This window comes from Myodes glareolus, chromosome 11, assembly GCF_982192425.1.
Source record: "Myodes glareolus chromosome 11, mMyoGla1.1, whole genome shotgun sequence".
Taxonomy (NCBI): domain Eukaryota; kingdom Metazoa; phylum Chordata; class Mammalia; order Rodentia; family Cricetidae; genus Myodes; species Myodes glareolus.
Genome location: NC_142036.1, coordinates 42,078,924 through 42,096,709, shown reverse-complemented (window position 1 = coordinate 42,096,709; position 17,786 = coordinate 42,078,924). Strand labels below are relative to the sequence as shown.

At 46.0% G+C, this 17,786-nt stretch overlaps 1 protein-coding gene and 1 pseudogene across 3 annotated transcripts in view; one reads left to right on the top strand and one right to left on the bottom strand.

The window, feature by feature from the left end:
- The first annotated feature begins 2,277 nt into the window (after positions 1-2,277).
- Positions 2,278-4,518, top strand: LOC148120488 (ribosomal oxygenase 1 pseudogene; annotated as a pseudogene).
- LOC148120487 (HEAT repeat-containing protein 4-like) overlaps positions 4,130-17,786 on the bottom strand; it is a 33,470-nt gene continuing 19,813 nt past the window's right edge. For all 3 annotated transcript variants that reach the window (XM_087911658.1, XM_087911657.1, XM_087911659.1), the window contains 10 exons: positions 14,682-14,843; positions 13,197-13,357; positions 12,499-12,603; positions 10,337-10,455; positions 9,526-9,706; positions 8,297-8,366; positions 6,795-6,984; positions 6,122-6,200; positions 5,710-5,869; positions 4,130-4,239 (listed from right to left, as the gene is read on the bottom strand). In XM_087911658.1, coding sequence (XP_087767784.1) covers positions 4,130-4,239; positions 5,710-5,869; positions 6,122-6,200; positions 6,795-6,984; positions 8,297-8,366; positions 9,526-9,706; positions 10,337-10,455; positions 12,499-12,603; positions 13,197-13,357; positions 14,682-14,843 — 1,337 coding nt within the window. The remainder of the gene's footprint in view (positions 4,240-5,709; positions 5,870-6,121; positions 6,201-6,794; positions 6,985-8,296; positions 8,367-9,525; positions 9,707-10,336; positions 10,456-12,498; positions 12,604-13,196; positions 13,358-14,681; positions 14,844-17,786) is intronic.

Genomic DNA, 17,786 nt, shown 5'->3' with positions numbered 1-17,786 from the left:
TCATTCCCAGAATCCTGGCCTATAACTTGAAAGTCCACAGCTAGCTATAATTCCCGTTCCAAGGGGGGTCTGATGCCCTCATCTAGGCATATGAGGTGCAGACTTACATTCAGGCAAAACATCCATACACATGAAATAAATCCCAAAAATATTTTAAATTAAATTTAAAAAGCAATAACAATGGTTGTTATCTGATCAGAGGACCAGAGAAAGGATTCCACAAACAACTGTAACTCCAGTTCCAAGGGATCTGGCACTCCCTTCTGGTCTCTGTGGACACACACACACACACACACACACACACACACACACTTACAAAAAGCCAGAATCTTGAAAAAGAGGAGAGAAACAGAAACAACCTACTGGACATACTTGTCATCTCAGATTAAGGCAAGAAGACCTGGGGGTGGGGCGGTGTGTTGGAGAGGTTAGGAGCACTGGCAGCTCTTCCAGAGATCTTGAGTTCAATTGTCAGCAACCCTACAGCAACCCCACGCTGGCTCACAACCATCTAGGATAAAATCTGGTGCCCTCTTCTGGCATTCAGGCAAACATACAGGTGGAACACTGTATACATAATAAATAGAAGAAGAAAGAAGGAGGAGGAGAAAGAGGAAGAGTAGGAGGAGGAGGAGGAGAAGGAGGAGGAGAAGAGGAGAAGAAGGAGGAAAAGAAGGAGGAGGAGGAGGAGGAAGAGGAGGAGGAGGAAGAGGAGAAGAAGAAGAAGAAGAAGAAGAAGAAGAAGAAGAAGAAGAAGAAGAAGAAGAAGAAGAAGAAGAAGAAGAAGAAGAAGAAGAAGAAGAAGAGAAGAAGAAGACCTGGAGTTTGAGGCCAGGCTGGATTAAGTAGCAAAACACTGACAAACTTCCTTTTCAGAGAAAGAATATTAATCACAAGGGTCTCACCTTGTAACCTCAGCTTTCCAAGTGCTGGGATTACAGACCTTGAAAAGGCTGGGGAGAGGGAGGGGGCAGACCTGAGCTCTGACAAGAGGTCAGACCTTAATTTCACTTCAGGAGAATGGGACAGAGCTGAACAAGTATGTCTCATGAAAACCACAACTTATGGGTGACCATCAGCAAGCACTCTCACAACCCCTTCTGCTGGCTCAGTAGTCCCCAAAAGCCCTTCTGCTAGCTCAGCAGATGTCCCCCCACCCAGACTTCTACATGCTAAAGATAGCTTTCCCTACCCTGCTGCAGGAAGGTCCCTAACCACTAGAACTTCCCACCAATTAGCCCCCAGACTAATCTTTCCTCCACCAATCAGCCCCCAGACTAATCTTTCCTCCACCAATCAGCCTCAGATGAATCCCTCCTGTCTGGGATTTCCCTAACTCCGCTTAAAAGAAGCTTGTGGCCTTCTTTAGGGGTCACCAAGGGCCACCCCAACGTTGAAATCAATAAAACACTCTTGTTATTGCATTCGTGGTTGAAGGTCTTCTTTGGGGGCTTCTCTCCGTCCCTAACAGCATAAACCTCCATATCCAGCAAGGATTTGTAATTGAGGAAGGAGAAAGGGAAACGAAATGGAGAAAGGCTTAACAATGAAGAAGTTAGTTTTTTTTTCCTGTCCCCCTCCCCCCCAACCTCTCCTCCCTCCCGCCCACATCCCCGAGGGATTTCTCTGTGTAGTAGCTCTGGCTGTCCTGGAACTCACTCTGTAGACCAGGCTGGCTTCGAACTGACAGAGATCTGCCTGCCTCTGCCTCTCGAGTGCTGGGATTAAAGGCATGTGCTAGCACCGCCTGGCCAACAATGAAATTTCCCGCAGTGAAGAGAACCAGTAAGAACTGTGTGATTCACACAGAATATCAAACTTTGCCTTCATTCATTCTACCAGGAAACGACTGAAGGAACAAAAAATTCCTGCCACAAAATTGACTGGAGGAAGCAGGGCGTGGTGGCGCACTGCCAGGTAGAGGCAGGCAGATCTCTGTGAGCTCCATGAGGTCTACCAGAGCAAGTTCTCGGACTATGTAGAGAGACCATGTGCCAAAAATCAAACGAACAAAAAGGAGGAAAGAAGTTGTTTTCTTCTGGAATGCCTCGTGCCTTGTTTTCTTAAACTGCTCGGTCAGCAAGGAGTCTTTATCTGGTAGGGATTTTTAAGCCTTCCCATCTCGTACCACGTAGTTAAAAGAAGGTGGCAAATCGTGTCAGCCAAAGTACCGGGAGGACGGTGGGCGTGGCTTATTAGGGGCGGCAGAAGGGGACGCCCCCTTCCCAGCAAGCACGGCGGCTGCAGGAGCGCGGCTCCGGCCGGCTTTCTCCGGTTCTGTACCGCCCCACCATGGAGGAGCTTCAGAACGGCGCCGCGCTGCCCCGGCGCGGGCGGGGGAGGCGGCGGCGCCAGCCGCAGCTCCGCGACGGGTCGGTCTTGGCCCTGCCCTCGAGGCCCCGGAGGATCCGCAGGCATCGGAAAACTGCGGCGGCCCGCGTGGCCGCGCTGAGGGCTCGCTCGCTGCTGCGGAAGGCCTCGGCCCCCAAAGTGGAGCCGGCCGCGGTCGCGCGGGAGGCGCTTGACGAGCGGCGGGAGCCCTCGCTTTCGGCGGAGCCGCGGCCGGCTTCGGTGTCCTTGCGGCGCCGCGTGGAGGGGCGGCCCGCAGTCTCTCGCCTTCTGGGGACCCCGGTGTCCCTTCCGGGCCCGCGCGTGGATGACGCGGAGCGGCCGTGGGACTCGCCGCTGCAGCAGGTGTTGGCCGAGCTGAACGGCATCCCCAGCAGCCGGAGGCGCGCCGCCCGCCTCTTCGAGTGGCTCCTGGCGCCCCTGCCCCCGGATCACTTCTACCGGCGCCTGTGGGAGCGGGAGGCGGTGCTGGTGCGGCGGCAGGACCCCACTTACTACGGAGGCCTCTTCTCCACCGCCGACCTGGACTCGATGCTGCGCCACGAGGACGTGCACTTCGGGCAGCATCTGGATGCCGCGCGCTACATCGACGGGCGGCGGGAGACCCTGAACCCACCGGGCCGCGCCCTGCCCGCCGCCGCCTGGTCCCTGTACCAGGCCGGCTGCTCCTTGCGCCTTCTCTGCCCGCAGGCTTTCTCGCCCACCGTGTGGCAGTTTTTGGCCGTGCTCCAGGAACAGTTCGGAAGCATGGCCGGCTCCAACGTTTACCTCACGCCCCCCAACTCCCAGGGCTTTGCCCCCCACTACGACGACGTCGAGGCTTTCGTGTTGCAGTTGGAAGGTCGGAAACTCTGGCGTGTCTACCGACCGCGGGACCCAAGTGAGGAGCTGGCTCTGACATCTAGTCCCAACTTCAGCAAGGAGGACCTTGGTGAGCCGGTGCTACAAACGGTACTGGAACCTGGCGACCTGCTTTATTTTCCTCGAGGCTTCATTCATCAAGCCGAGTGTCAGGATGGAGTCCACTCTCTGCACCTCACCTTGTCCACCTTCCAGCGCAATACATGGGGTGACTTCCTGGAGGCGGTACTGCCCCTGGCCGTGCAAGCAGCAATAGAAGAAAATGTGGAGTTCCGCAGAGGTCTGCCTCGAGACTTCATGGATTACATGGGGGCCCAGCATTCAGACTCTAAGGATCCGAGAAAAACAGCATTCATGGAAAAGGTGCGGGTCTTGGTTGCGCGCCTGGGACACTTCGCTCCTGTCGATGCTGTGGCCGACCAGAGAGCCAAAGACTTCATCCACGATTCTCTGCCCCCTGTGTTGACTGATCGGGAACGGGCATTGAGTGTTCACGGGCTCCCAATTCGCTGGGAGGCTGGAGAGCCTGTCAATGTGGGGGCCCAGTTGACCACAGAAACAGAAGTCCATATGCTTCAGGATGGCATAGCTCGGCTGGTGGGTGAGGGAGGCCGTTTGTTCCTCTATTACACGGTGGAAAACTCTCGTGTTTATCACCTGGAGGAACCCAAGTGCTTGGAAATCTACCCACAGCAAGCTGACGCCATGGAGCTCTTGCTCCGCTCCTACCCAGAGTTTGTGAGAGTAGGGGATCTGCCCTGTGACAGTGTGGAAGACCAGCTTTCCTTGGCAACCATGCTGTATGATAAGGGGCTGCTGCTCACCAAGACCCCTCTTGTTCTGAGCTAGTGTCTTGAGGATGGCTGGAAAGAATGTGGTCGTGATTCTCCCTCCATCACCGCCTGCACCTTTTTCTCCCTTAAAGAAGTCGTGGGCTTACCTTGCTGAGCATCAGTATGGTTACGTTTACCTTTATGGCTGCTTCAATGTCGCAAATCTCAGACCCTTTCCTAGGAGGAACCTCTTCATCTAGGTACAAAAGTAAACAGAAATTGGAGCAAGGGGGGAAAGCTGTGTCTGCAGAAGTAACGACCCCTATCATTTCACAGTACCAACTGCATTCCCTGCGGGCTTCAGTGTGTTGGGTGGCATTGGCTGTGCCAATCTGCTTGAGACCTTAGGGATTTTTATATGGAAGTTGCTTCTCTGAGTTCTCTTTCATCAATTTGTGGGACGGGACGGGGTCAGTATGCTATGTTAAGTTTGTATGAATGATAGAAGATTTATTAAAAAGCGCCAAAGACTGTTTCTCTTTTCTAAGCCTAGATTTCTTTGTGTATGGGTATGTGTGTGTGTGTGTGTGTGTGTGTGGCGGGGGGTAGTTTGAAAAGTGTGAGACAAGGAAGAGATAGGGGAGATATGGCAGAGATGAAAGGCAATGTGATGTATGATGTCAAAGGAGTATATTAACTTTTTTAAAGAAGAGGGCTGGGTAGAGCAAGTGTATGCTTGGCATATGTGGTGCTTTGGGTTCATCCTCAGCATCACTCATTAAAGAAGAGAAGCAGATGTGGTTGGGACCATTTATTAGCTTTGGAGGTAGTTTGCTCATGTTAGTTATGCTACTTGAACTCCAGCTGGGCAGTCCTCACGGAAAAGCTTCCACTGGCAGAGTCAGCTTTGAAGTATATATTGTATTTGCTCAGTGCGTGGTTTAAGTCCCTAGAGGACCGTGTCATGTCACCTGGTTATGCTTTCATAGGCTTTAGTCATCCAACTTTTAGCACGCTGGCCACAGGGAAGATTGGTGTTCAAGTTACTTTCCACTCTCATTTGTTTTCCCCTGGCAGTTGGACGAAACTTCCCCAAATCTGGCAAGTGTATGTTCTCATGATTGGTGGAAGAGAGCCTGGTGCACCAGAAAGAGCACTTGGAAGCAGAAGATCCGGGTTTGGGGTGGTAGCTGGTAGGCAACTGGCCGAATGACCGAGGTTGCTGCTTACAGATTTTGTAAGTATATTTTGGTATAGTTCAACTTTTGACCCTTCATCATCTAGAGTGTGTCTAGGCCTCTGAAGATCATGTCATCATAACTCATAGATTCAGTTTCTATGGTTGAGAACTTTTAAAAATTATTTTTTTCCCTTAAGTTAGAATATACAATGATTGCTCTCCTTCCGGCTGCACTTTCCAGAGATGGCCACTATAACAGATGAAATGTGTAAGGTCTTTTGGGGTGCTTAATCAAACACACATAGTAGTAATTTGCTTTTCTAGGTATGTCCTTTTAAAATCAGTTCAGATGGAGCTACCTTTTAAATTACACACAATTGCAGATGGATGGAAACCTGGGGGGACAGTGAATGGAAACCAGGAAGGAGAATGGGTAGCCTTCCTGACTTAAATCATACAGGGCTCCTATGAAGTTCCCCAGTGTCCAGATCCTGGGATAGTCTGGTAAGAAGAGTCAAGGGATGGGTTCACCCAGAAGAAACCTACTCTGAAAAACGTCTAGAAGAAAAGTTTGGAATTCCAGTGGTTTTTGGCCCTCCTTGGGTTCTGAGTAAATACGTCTTGCTTTTTCCTTCACATTTTTTATGGCCATTTCCATCTTGAGTATTTTCTCCGTCAACAAGTCCTTTTGATTTAGTGTTTCAATCTAAGGGGAAAATGTTTAGAAAAGCAAGCAACCAACAGGATTAATGAGGAAAAAGCTTTAGAGTAATTTGATTATGCCAAGCATGGAACTGAGAGGCTGAGCAAGAAGATCATTAAGGTCATTTTGAGCTACATAGTAATAACTCTCAAAAAACCAAAACAATAAAGATAAAGTAATTGACTAGATCATGCTTATTAGTAAAACATGGAAGCCCTGGATTTCTTCCTGAAAACACAGTTTGTACTTACTTACCTTGTTCTTGATCTCCTGAAGCATATCTTGATTTCCTTCCATTTCAAAGTTGAGTGCCATCATTGCCTGGTAAATTTCCCTGAAATGTATGAAAGATTGTTCTACCCTGTCCTTAAAAAGAAAGCATGGTGTTAAACATTGTAGGATTTGGAATTAGGCAAGAAACCCTAAACTCCACTCGTCAACAGTAACTGAGTCTTCTCTGCAGAAATGACGTGATAATTTACATGGTCCTCGTGCAGTTCCAGAGTATTTCTGTGAAGGCAGTGACAGTTACTGTTATTAAACACCTTTGTGAAAGTTGCCAAATGTCATTTCATTAATTGTCACCACAGCTTCTACTGTAGACTTTCATCTGCATTGGAGGATTGAGACCAACAGAAAGGGCTAGGAGGAGGCACAGCACTTACAGTGTGGGTAAATGGCATTGAGACCCTGGTTTTGTTGACTCTTGTTTCAGTAGCTACTGGATAAATGTTTGTTGAATAAATGAATAATTTAAAACTCCCTGGAAGAAGAGAAATAACACATGAACTATGGGAGCTGTGACAGTCTAATTATGGCAGGATTTTCTGTTACCGCCTAGCCTGAAAAGACAGAACATAGTTAGTGCTCAGGGATTGGAGAGTTGGCAGTCTGAGGTCATGGTAGAAACCAGAGCTTTGGTGCTTACTTTAGAACCGCCTCGTGGTCCTCCAGGAGTAGCACGTCCTGAAAGGTGTCCCTGACCTGGTTTCCTTGAAGCTTGAGGGCTAGGATGCTGCGGCACGCTTCCAGTCGTACACCTGGTGATTCTTCATAGTGGATAGCCCAGAGCAGAAGATCTGTCAGCTGGGGACTCACTTGCCCAATCTGTCCCAGAGCTGTAGAGGTGACATGGCAAGCATGTCCCACTGTCATTGAAGACTTAAGTTGACTATATCCTACATCCAGAAGGAATTTGAGTCTTGCAGACAGTATCTTGGGGGATGGCAGTTAATCATAAGAAGATAGTAAAGTGAAAAGTAGAGAAGTTTAGAAAGGAACTTTAGAGAGCTAGCAAAGCGTTGTTCAGCATGTGTAGCGTTTGATGCCTAGCTTTGGGGCAGGGTCTTGCTGTGTAGCCCTGGCTGGCCTCACATTTGCAGTGATCCCCCGCCTTTGCCTTCTGAGGGCTGCAGTTACAGGTGTGTTCCACCCTGCCTGACTGCACTAGGATAGTTCTTCCAAAGGAGACCCCTAAGAGGTGTGTTTCTTCCTGTCCTTGCCTAATGGGATATAAACAGACAAGATTGCCTGCTCAGGAATTAGACTGGGGGCAGATCTGACATGGAAGAGCAGAGTAGTTAAGGTAGACTGGTGGGGGAGGAAGGCACAATTACTTCTCAGGATTTCTTAGGTCTTGTTCTCCTAGGGGGGTCTATCAGAGACCATTTCAAAAAGAGAAGCAGCACAGAGGTTCTAGAAAAAAAGCCTGAAAAACTGAAGAGCAAGATTTTGTTTGTTTGTTTTTCAAGACAGGGGTTCTCTGTGTAACAGCCCTAGCTGTCCTGGAACTAGCTCTGTAGACCAGGCAGGCCTCAAACTCATAGAGATCCACCTGCCTCTGCCTCCCAGTGCTGGGATTGAAGGCGTGCGCCCCCATTGAAGAGCAAGTTTTAAGCTCTTTGCAACTGTCGAATCTGATTTGACGCTTAACAAGTGCTATAGTTGAACTCTCCATGGAGAGCAAGATGTATCCAACCGTGGATATCAACTAGAAACTTACCCTTAATTCTGTAGGTGGGGACTGTGGAGTCTGTTCTTTGCTAAAAAGTTTAAGCAGACCTAGACTTAGAATCATTAGCTAAACCGGGTGGTGGTGGCGCACGCCTTTAATCCCAGCACTCCGGAGGCAGAGGCAGGCGGATCTCTGTGAGTTCGAGGCCAACCTGGTCTATAAGAGCTAGTTCCAGGACAGGCTCCAAGGCTACAGAAAAACCCTGTCTCAAAAAACCAAAAAACAAACAAACAAACAAAAAGAGTCATTAGCTAAACCTTTAAAATAAAATCTCTTTTCTTTCTCAGCACAGAGACTTCTGAGACACTAAGACAGTTCTTCCCACTACACTTTAGCTGTCTCACTAGAGTTTCTAGGTATCTGTTAGCTTGAAGAAAGTATTTCAAGTCTAGGGCTTGGCGCTATTTCTGCAATACCTCGAATGGCGAAAGCCTTGATTTTCCAGTAGGGGTCTCTGTGCATCAGATTCAGGAGGCATGCAAGCACCTGCAGTAGATAAAGAAAAGTTGAGTGGGAAGAACCAGAGTAAGAATGGACCAGAAACAGGGACCCCACTTACTTCTAGGGATGCTTTAACTGGAAAAGCAACCTTCTATCAATTCTAGTGACAAATGGGCTATAGCCCCAAGTATCAGCCTATATAACTAGCTGAATTGTCTAGTCTTTGTGTATTTTTCTTAGCACAGAGATCTGTAGCCATACATACACTAACTACATGCTCTACCACTGAATTGTACCCCTAGTCTCAAAACTTTCTCCCCAATTGCCCCCCCTATTCACTTTTGAGACTGTATTACTTTGTAGCCTAGGTTGACCTCAAATGCTTTCTAATGTGATGGGTGTTTTGCCTGCATGTGTTTGTCTATGCACCATGTAGTACAATGCCCTCAGAGGCCAGAAGGTGGCATTGGATCCCTTGAAACTAGAATTACAGATAATTGTAAGCCACCATGTGGATGCTGAGAATGAAACCGAGTCCTCTGGAAGAGCTGTTGGTGTTCTTAACTGCTAAGCCATTTCTCCAGCCCCTTACCTCAAATTCTTGAACTTCTGTCTCTTACCTCCCAAGTGCAAGGATCACACCATGCTTCACTTAGACTTCCTTTGAATACTTCTGTCTAACTTCCCCCTAATAATGAGGGAGTGTAAACTCTTCATTGGCACGAACTCTTTTTTTTAAATTTTTAAATATCTTATTTATTTTTATTTTATGTACATTGGCATTGTACCTATATGTATGTCTGTGTGAGGGTGTCAGATCTTGAAGTTACACACAGTTGAGAGCTGCCATGTGGGTGCTGGGAATTGAACCCAGGTCCTTTGGAAGAGCAGCCAGTGCTCTTATCTGCTAACCATCTCTCCAGTCCCCATTGGCACTAACTCTTGAGCCTATCAGTGGCCAGGTATTAGGAAGCTAGTTAGCTGAGATGAGAACGGATTGAGAGGGTGGCATGCTCTGGCTTGAAGTTTGGGCTCACTAGGCTCAATGCTTCTTACTGATTGATGTGGTCTGTGTCTCCTTTCACCTGCCTGTCACTGCTCATTCCACGTTCCCACGGGACAGTGAGTGTTCTGAGCACCACAGCGATGGTGACACTCTCTGCAGGTCCAGCAGATGAGACGACAGCATGCTGCCTTGACTTACCATCTTGTCACAGATCTGCAGGGCACCTGCCGCCAAACAAGCTGCCTGCCGAATTGCTATGAACTCATCAGAGAAGCAGCTCAGGAAGCTTGGGAGAAGCTTGGCTGTCATGAGCTTGAGCACACGGATCAGGGAGAGGGCCTCAATCCGTTCCTGGGAATTTCCTTGACTCAGCTTAATCCTGTAAGACACAAGTGACTTTTATTTCCCTTAAACTTTTCTGTGCCTTGTTCCCTTCCACCATGCCCTCAGGATAGAATCCTAGCCTGTGGGTCCAGTTTTGTAGACATACCTTTATAACCATTTACATTTGACTGGGTTCAGACCTCAGGTGCCTTATTTTCCTGAACTCCTGTTACCTAGCATATGGTAGACATTCAGGTGTCTTGAACAACCAAATAAAGGAAAGTGTCAGCTTGTCCTCCTCTTACCAATACAGTGCTCATTTTGGCAGTTGTCTCCTAGCCTGGAATGCCTGTATCTCTGAGGAACTTGGCCTTACTACCCACACTGAGTATCCCATTTTTCTATAGCAGCTATGGTATATGCCATTGTACTAGTTTAGCATGGTTTGGTTTTTTTAAATTAGGTATTTTGTATATTTTGTATATTGTGTTTGTGTTCATCAGAATTGTGTCTTCCCTAAAATAAAGGCGTGCACCACCACGGCCCAGCTGGGATTGAACTTTTTGCAGTGGATCTAGCACGATGCTGATCATACATGGAACTCAGCAGATGCTGGCTGGCTGCAGGTCACCCAGGCACTCCTAAGAAAGGAAGAGCTTCTGAGCTCGCAGTGACTAAATCTTACCTGATCATGTCATGCACCTCTTTCCCAAGGTTCATTTGCCCCAGTGCTTTGGCAGCTGCTTGCCTTACTTCCTTGTTCCAGTCGTTCCACATCAGCTGGATAAGCTTATGTTTCATATCCTACCAATAGGTATGATAATTGGCTCATTCATTTTGTCCTTGACACCAGGTTTTTTTCTATCCTCTAATCTCTCAGTTTGGTTGGGCAGATGATATTTCTATGTACAGATGACACAGTGGGGACTTTGATTAACTTGCCCGAGGATAATCTGCTAAGTGCTTATGCCTGGTCTTAGACCCCAGGTCTGTTTCCCAAATTCATCTCTTAAACTCCTGTGTTATGTTGGTACCAACATGAATGTAAGAGACTTGAAATTTGAAAATATTGCATAATTGAGTAATCCCTCATTCCAGATTGCCTGAGACTTCCATGTCCTGTACAAAGCAGGACAGTTGGTCACTGCATCAGGGTGTTCTCTCTTACTGGAAGGGAGAACATTACTGCAGTTTGAATGATAATACTATAACTGTGTAAATTAGCTTCTGAGCCTGAAACATTGATCTTTACCTCCATCTGGTACCAGGTATTTTTCTATTTAGAACTCAGCTCAAAAGACACCTCCCTAGTAAAGTCTCATGTGCCTCCCGTAAGCATAAGAAATCCCTCTGTATACTATAGTGTCTTACAGCTCTCTTGTTATAGCTAGTTAGCATTACCAAGGTAAGATACAGTTCTGCACCACTAATGCCCTCATAATGCTTACCAATGTAGAGGGGGTGTGGTCAGAAATTGCTAGCTTATTGAATGACTAAAAGAACTCAGGCACATCGCCCTTTTAAATTCCTGCGTCTATGATGAAGTCCTCATCATCTGTGAGTTGTGCACAGCTGTGTGTTTTACCAGAGGAAACTACAGCACACGAGAAAGAATCAACCTGTTTTCAAACCTCTCCAGGTTATTGTGCATTTTTTGGTAAGGGTTAAGAATGGAGGGCACCGCTTCTAAGCAGCAATAGCCGTGTCCGGGGCTGTACTGACAGTATCCAGTGTGAGCAAGAGATGGGGCCGCTCTAAGGAAGAAGGGGCTGATTCCACGTGGACAGCTAGTGATTAGAATGCAATAGGAAAGAGAGGTTCAGGTTTCACTTGCTCAGAATTTCTTCCTCAGTTGTAGCCAAGTTCCACACCTTCAAGTTGTTCAACCACCAACATTCAGTAGTACACACCAGTCTCCTAAAAGTTTCATGAGAGTTGTGGGAGCCTGTGTAAGAAAGCTGTGAACTGTGGATGGGCCAGAGTGCAGAATGTTCTTCCTACAAGGGGGCCTTCTAGAAAGAACTGCATAAACTATGATAAGTCAGTGCACTTGAAAGCAAGGACATGAAGGGAATGCTCATCTCTGCGGGAGAAGCAAAGGCCTGAGAAGACTATTGGCTCTGTTCACATGGCCAAAGATGACAGGGCAGCACCAGGTGCACTCCCTCATTGTACTTGAATGTGCTTAAGCTCACTGTAAATGTTACCTTATGTTTTGCTTGCTTTAATAATAAAAATGAGAAGTGCTTTGTTGGTGTTATTCAAGTTCAAAAGTGTATAGTTCCCTGGTACTCCATACAGGTCTTTGGCATGTTCTTTGATCCAGGGAGTCAATCTCGCTGGCCACCAGAGAGGTCAACATCAATTCATTTGTATTGTTAGTTTTGTTGCTCCAGTTGTAATGCCATTGTTTTTGAAAGCAGGGTCCATGTATTTACATGTATGTGCTGAATATTCAGGGAACCAACACAGGCATTTGTTTAGTTGGATTGTTGGGTCCTTTCAGTCTGCTTCTCAAATCAAGGACCAATATTCAGCATAGGGTGAGGGAGGAATGCATACATCACTGACTGATACTTTTATAATGTCTACTGATATTGAAATAGTGTCAGATTATTATTAAGTTTATAAGCTCCCTCTCTTGGTTTATATGCATATTTGATAGTGGCTGTGTCACAGTTAGTGGATTGCCAACCCTCTAAGAAACACTGGTTTAAAATGAGAGAAGCACATGATACTTCAAGTTATGAATTAGAAGCAGCAATGAGATCCTAGACAGAAGAAAAAAGTCAGAAGACTCCAGGCCAACTTTGCCAGGCTCTCTGGGAGCAAAGACAGAAGACTTACTATGCAGATATTTCCACTGATCCGGGAGAAAGCGCGGCAGGCCATGATGCGGTCCTTCCATTGCCTGCTGTTCAGCTCCACAGCGAGCATTGTGTGGATCAGGGTCTGAGGAAAAGGATGACTTGCATGGATAGTCTCTCTTACTCTTAGAGATTCTAGAATCTTGAAGAAATTATATCCTAACTATGACATCCAGCATAGTAAATGCCTCAAGGTCACGAAATATTTGTTCCTATTAAGGGGCAGAGTGGGTTTATAAGAGATGGGGCACTCTTCTACCCAAGCAATCTGGCTTGAGTTATAAACCATAAAGAAAATACAGGTCTGATAATCTGAGCAGAAAATGAGGGCCTTCCCTTCTGACTATTTCCAGTCCCTGGGATGATGGTTTCTATCTGCCTCAGTCTGCGTGGAGTCTCATGTTTTTGCCCCAAATAAACGGAGTTGTGGGGGTCTCAGTGATAAGCCTCCATGTTTGCATGTCATGATTCAACCTTTATGCAGCCAGAAACTTCTCAGCTAGCACCTCATATCCCCCTGTACACTTCTCCATGTCCAGTTTTATGCAGACTTGGTGTACTTGGCCTATGCTTAACATCATTCTCAGCCACCTGCATTCTTGATTCCTTGTGTGCACCAACTATAGATACTTATTCCTCAAGACCTCATTTTCGTCTCTCTCTGAAGTGCACACATACCGTCTTTCCACTGAGATGGCTCAGGAGAATATAGGACTGTTCCTCAGTAGCTTCATTCTTCTTATTAAAGAGTTGGTAGAGGATCCTTTTAATCACTGGGTACGTAGCAATGCCTTCCAGAGCCAAGCACTGAGCTGCAGCCCAGCTGTCCACACTATTACCTGACCGGTGGGTTGAAAAAAAATTAGTTCAGAATGTTTTCTCCTAAAGAGAACATTTGAATTGATAGCTATGACTGCTAACTACCTGATAGGTGAGACACTTTCCAGTGTCCTACCAAGTCTAGAAATCCACTCCCATATTTCAACCATACGTTAACATTTTAAATAAAAACAAAACCTGCAAAACTTTTTTTTTTTTAAATTTTTGAAGACAGAATTTCATTTAGTTCAGGTTAGCCTGGCAGAGATGACTTTGAGCTTTTTGGGCAATGGCAGTACTACGGATAGAATCCAGGGCTCAGTGCATGTGGTATAAAGCCCTGTGCTTCCAAGCTATAGCTCCGATCCTGACCTTGACTTCTGATCCCCTTGCCTTTACCTTTCAATTGCTAGAATTAAAGGTGTGTGCCATGAGGCTCGACTAAAACATTACAAGCTCCTCTTGGGTAACACTTCCGACATAGCTAAGAAACGCAGCTGTTTCTGTGGAGATGGGGAAGGCCCTTCCTAAAACATGAATTAAGCAGTGGATTGTTCATATACAGAAGGCCAGACCAGCCAGTTTTCCCGTGCTAAGGCAAGGAACAGCTAGCTCATCTCCAGACAGGTCAGTGGCCTCGCCTGACAGCCTTGTTAACTCCAATATGATAATGCCTAGGTGGTACTGTGCAGAAATTGAAAGTATGATGTGTTCAGGAGGTGATTTAAAAAAAAAACTTTCAAAGTGTACTTAACTATTGTTACGCTATCTTTTCAATAATAAAATGTTATGTATTGTTGTGTTTACTTTTTGGTACTACGGATCAATTTCTGGGTCTTAATGCATTGGGCAAGCATACTACCATTGTGCTAGAAGTCTAGCCCTGAAATTATTGGCTAGCATGTATTAATTGTATTGTTAACTGGAATTTGGGGTGCTGTTTCAATGCATGTGTACAGCATTGCATTGGTCAAACCCACTTGCCTTTACCCACTTTCTGCTCCCTACCTTAATCTATAGTAATCACTCTGCTACATTTCCACATGGAGGAGACTAGGTAATTGTCTTTTAGTATGTAGCTTATTTTAGTTAAGAAAAAACATCTCAAGTTTCATCCATTTTAGGACATGGTTTATAGAATGCATCTGTGAAAGCTCAGTCCAGGTACCAGTTCATGCCACTTGTTTTGTAAAACGACTCAAAAGAACTAATGTCTCCATGTGCCTAGTAGACACTTAAACCCAATTGTAGTGGACATCTCGGCATTATAGGAAAAGGAAAGGACTGGGAAAGCTGATAGTGAGGTAGCCTCTATCCCATATGCCAGGTCAGGGACTTACTCACCCTTCACAAGGGCAGTCTGCATGATGTCCCGGGCAGTGGGATTATGTGACTGTATGGCATATTGGCATATTGCTGCTGCCATCCTCACATTGGGATTCTTGTCAGACAGAGCGGCCTCTAGAGCAGGCAGGAGGACCTCTGGCAAATCTGGAACGATTGGTTCTGCAATAGAAGACGTTTGCTTTTCTCTCAGACAACATCCTTACCAAGGTCCCCTCTACCTCTGTGGCTTACTAAATCATAAGCCAGTTGATCTCTACAATGGGCAGGATTTTATGTGCAAAGGGTCCAGGTGCTGATATACCAGCTTCCAGTCCTTTATCATCTGGTCTGTAGTACCGGAGCCAAAGCTATAGTAACTTCCACCATGCATCTTAGTAAACAAATTCAACCCATTTACTCCTTGTCTAATACAGTATTTCAATTCTGAGTTTGCAGAACCTGACAGGCGGTCTTTTAGATTTAACTACAAACATTCATACTTGCTATAAGCACAAGCTTGTCAGGGTGGCGATGTCAGGCATTCTTTTTTTACTTTGTTTTTCTTAACCTCTATTTTTATTTTAGGTGTTTTGTCTGTATATATGTCTACACCATGTGCTTGCAGTGCCTGCAGAGGCCAGACAGGGCTTTGAATCCTCTGGGACTGGAGCCTATAGGTGGTTGTGAGTTGCCATGTAGGTGCTGGGAATCAAACTCAGGTCCTCTGGAAGAACAGCCAGTGCCCTTAACCGCTGAGCCATCTCTCCAGACTCTGTCTGGGGTTCCTGAAGCCTTCCATAGCTTCTCTCTGGATGAATTTACATTCCATGAGTATGATATGCCTTAGCTTCATAGGTAAAGTTCTAGGGTTATGGAGGGCATGTGTACAATAAGGCATTCAGGGCGCCCAAAGTATACTGTTGGTCCGGAATTTTAACTTTCATTTATAGTTTTTTCCAGCTCTGATGTGATTTATCAGCTGGGGCTTATTTTTGCCATAAGAGTTTTTGCCTATAAACAGGAAAACATTTTAACTCAGTTGTAGAGCACCTGCTTTGAAGGCACGAGGTGTTGGATTCAGTCTCCAGCACTGTATGTGAAAACTAAACAGAAACTTAGGGGAGAAGATGGGCACTCAGTTTAAATTCTTAAGCAGGAGAAAAGAGTTTGTTTGGTTTTTGGTTTTTCGAGACAGGGTTTCTCTGTAGCTTTGCAGCCTGTCCTGGAACAGCTGGCCTTGAACTCACAGAGATCCGCCTGCCTCTGCCTCCTAAGTGCTGGGATTAAAGGCGTGTACCACCACTGCCCACTTTGAGAAAAGAGTTCTTATCCCTGCCCACAAGTATCATCCCAAGAAACAGTAGAGCTGTGACTCTGTGATTTTGTGCTTTCAGTTTGTTTTGTTTTTGAGAGTCTCTTATAGCCCAGGCTAACCTTGAACTCCCCCATCTTTCTGCCACTTCCTCCCAAGTGCTAGGATTGTAGGCATAGACTTCCACACTTACTCCATTTGTTGTTTTGTTTGTTTGTTTTACTTAAATTGTAGGCCCATATGCCATCTGTTCAGAACATGTTAGTTAAGACCCTTGATCTCCAAATCCAAAATTCCAAATGCTCCAAATACAGACACGACATCACAAGTGGGATATCCACACCTAACGTGGCAGGCTCAGTAAAAATGTGGACCCAAGCCAGGTAGTGGTGGCGCATGCCTTTAATCCCAGCACTCGAGTGACAGAGGCAGGTGAATCTGTGAGTTCGGGGCCAGCCTGGTCTACAAGAGCTAGTTTCAGGACAGACTCTAAAGCTACAGAGAAACCCAGTCTCGAAAAACAAAACAAAAATTTAAAAAAATGTGGACACAGTATAAGTATTATATGAAATTACCTTTAGGCTACATATATAAAGTACATATGAAATGTAAATAACTTTCATGTTTAGACTCGTTTCATGTTCAAGATAATTCATGTATACTTAAATACTCCAAAACCTGGAAATAATTCAGTTTTCCTCTGATCCTAAGCATTTCAAATAAGGATAGTCAATCAAGGGATAGAGATTGGAAAGTTTTGCATTTCAGGTGAGCAAAGAAAAGTCTACTGAGCCTGGCGGTGGTGGCGCATGCCTTTAATCCCAGCACTTGGGAGGCAGAGGCAGGCAGATCTTTGAGTTCGAGGCCAGCCTGATCTACAAAGTGAGTTCCAGGACGGTTAGAACTGTTACATAGAGAAAAACCCTACCTTGGAAAAAAAAATACCGAGTATTAAAAAAAAAAGTCTACTTTATCTGGGTAAGTAATAAGATCGAAATCTAGATGTGTAGGACCTGTGAAAGGGGTCACAATTCAGAGGACAAAGGTGTTCTTGTATGTACAGTCAACTGCCATATAGTGGTGTTCCAGTCAGTGATGGATCATATACACCACAGTGGTCCCATAAGAGGTGTCTTCTAGTGACACTGGCGCTGTCTTCATGTAAATATTTCTCATGTCTGCACAATGGCGAGATGTATGGCACATCTGTCAAATGCCACAGACTACAGATTTGATATGAGATTATAGTATTGGTTGCTCAAAGAAATAAGAAGAAATGAGAATAACAAAAAATGTATGTGTAGAAACATCTAGCCGGGCACAGAGTGAAGCCTAAGTGCTGAGGGCAGGCTTCTCAGGAAGTGTCTGCTGTCAGTCGGAGGGTTGATCAGGTGAGGACAAAGTGTCCCAGCAGAGGGAGCAGCAAACATGGAGAACCTGGAGGAGCTCAGCTGGCAGAGTGCTAGCTCAGCATGCCTGAGGCTTGTGACCCAGCGCCACCAGATAGCAACATCTGCGGGAATGCCCATGTCTAGAAGTCAATAAATAGGAAATAAGTGGATGAACCTTTAAAACCTTACAAGCTGGAAGAGGTAAGGCCAGCCCTTGACCTTAGCTGCAGGAATAGCAGAAGTATAAGCAGGCGGTTACTACCCAACTGTAAGTATGGCGATAGAGTGAGCCTGGGAAGGAGCAAGTTGACACAGGTTTCAGGTAAATGCAGAGGAGTGAGCAGGGGTTTCTGTCTGATGTCATCATTGGGAGGTTATGGTTGACTCTAGTAGCACCCGTTACTGCTAGTAAAGAGAAAG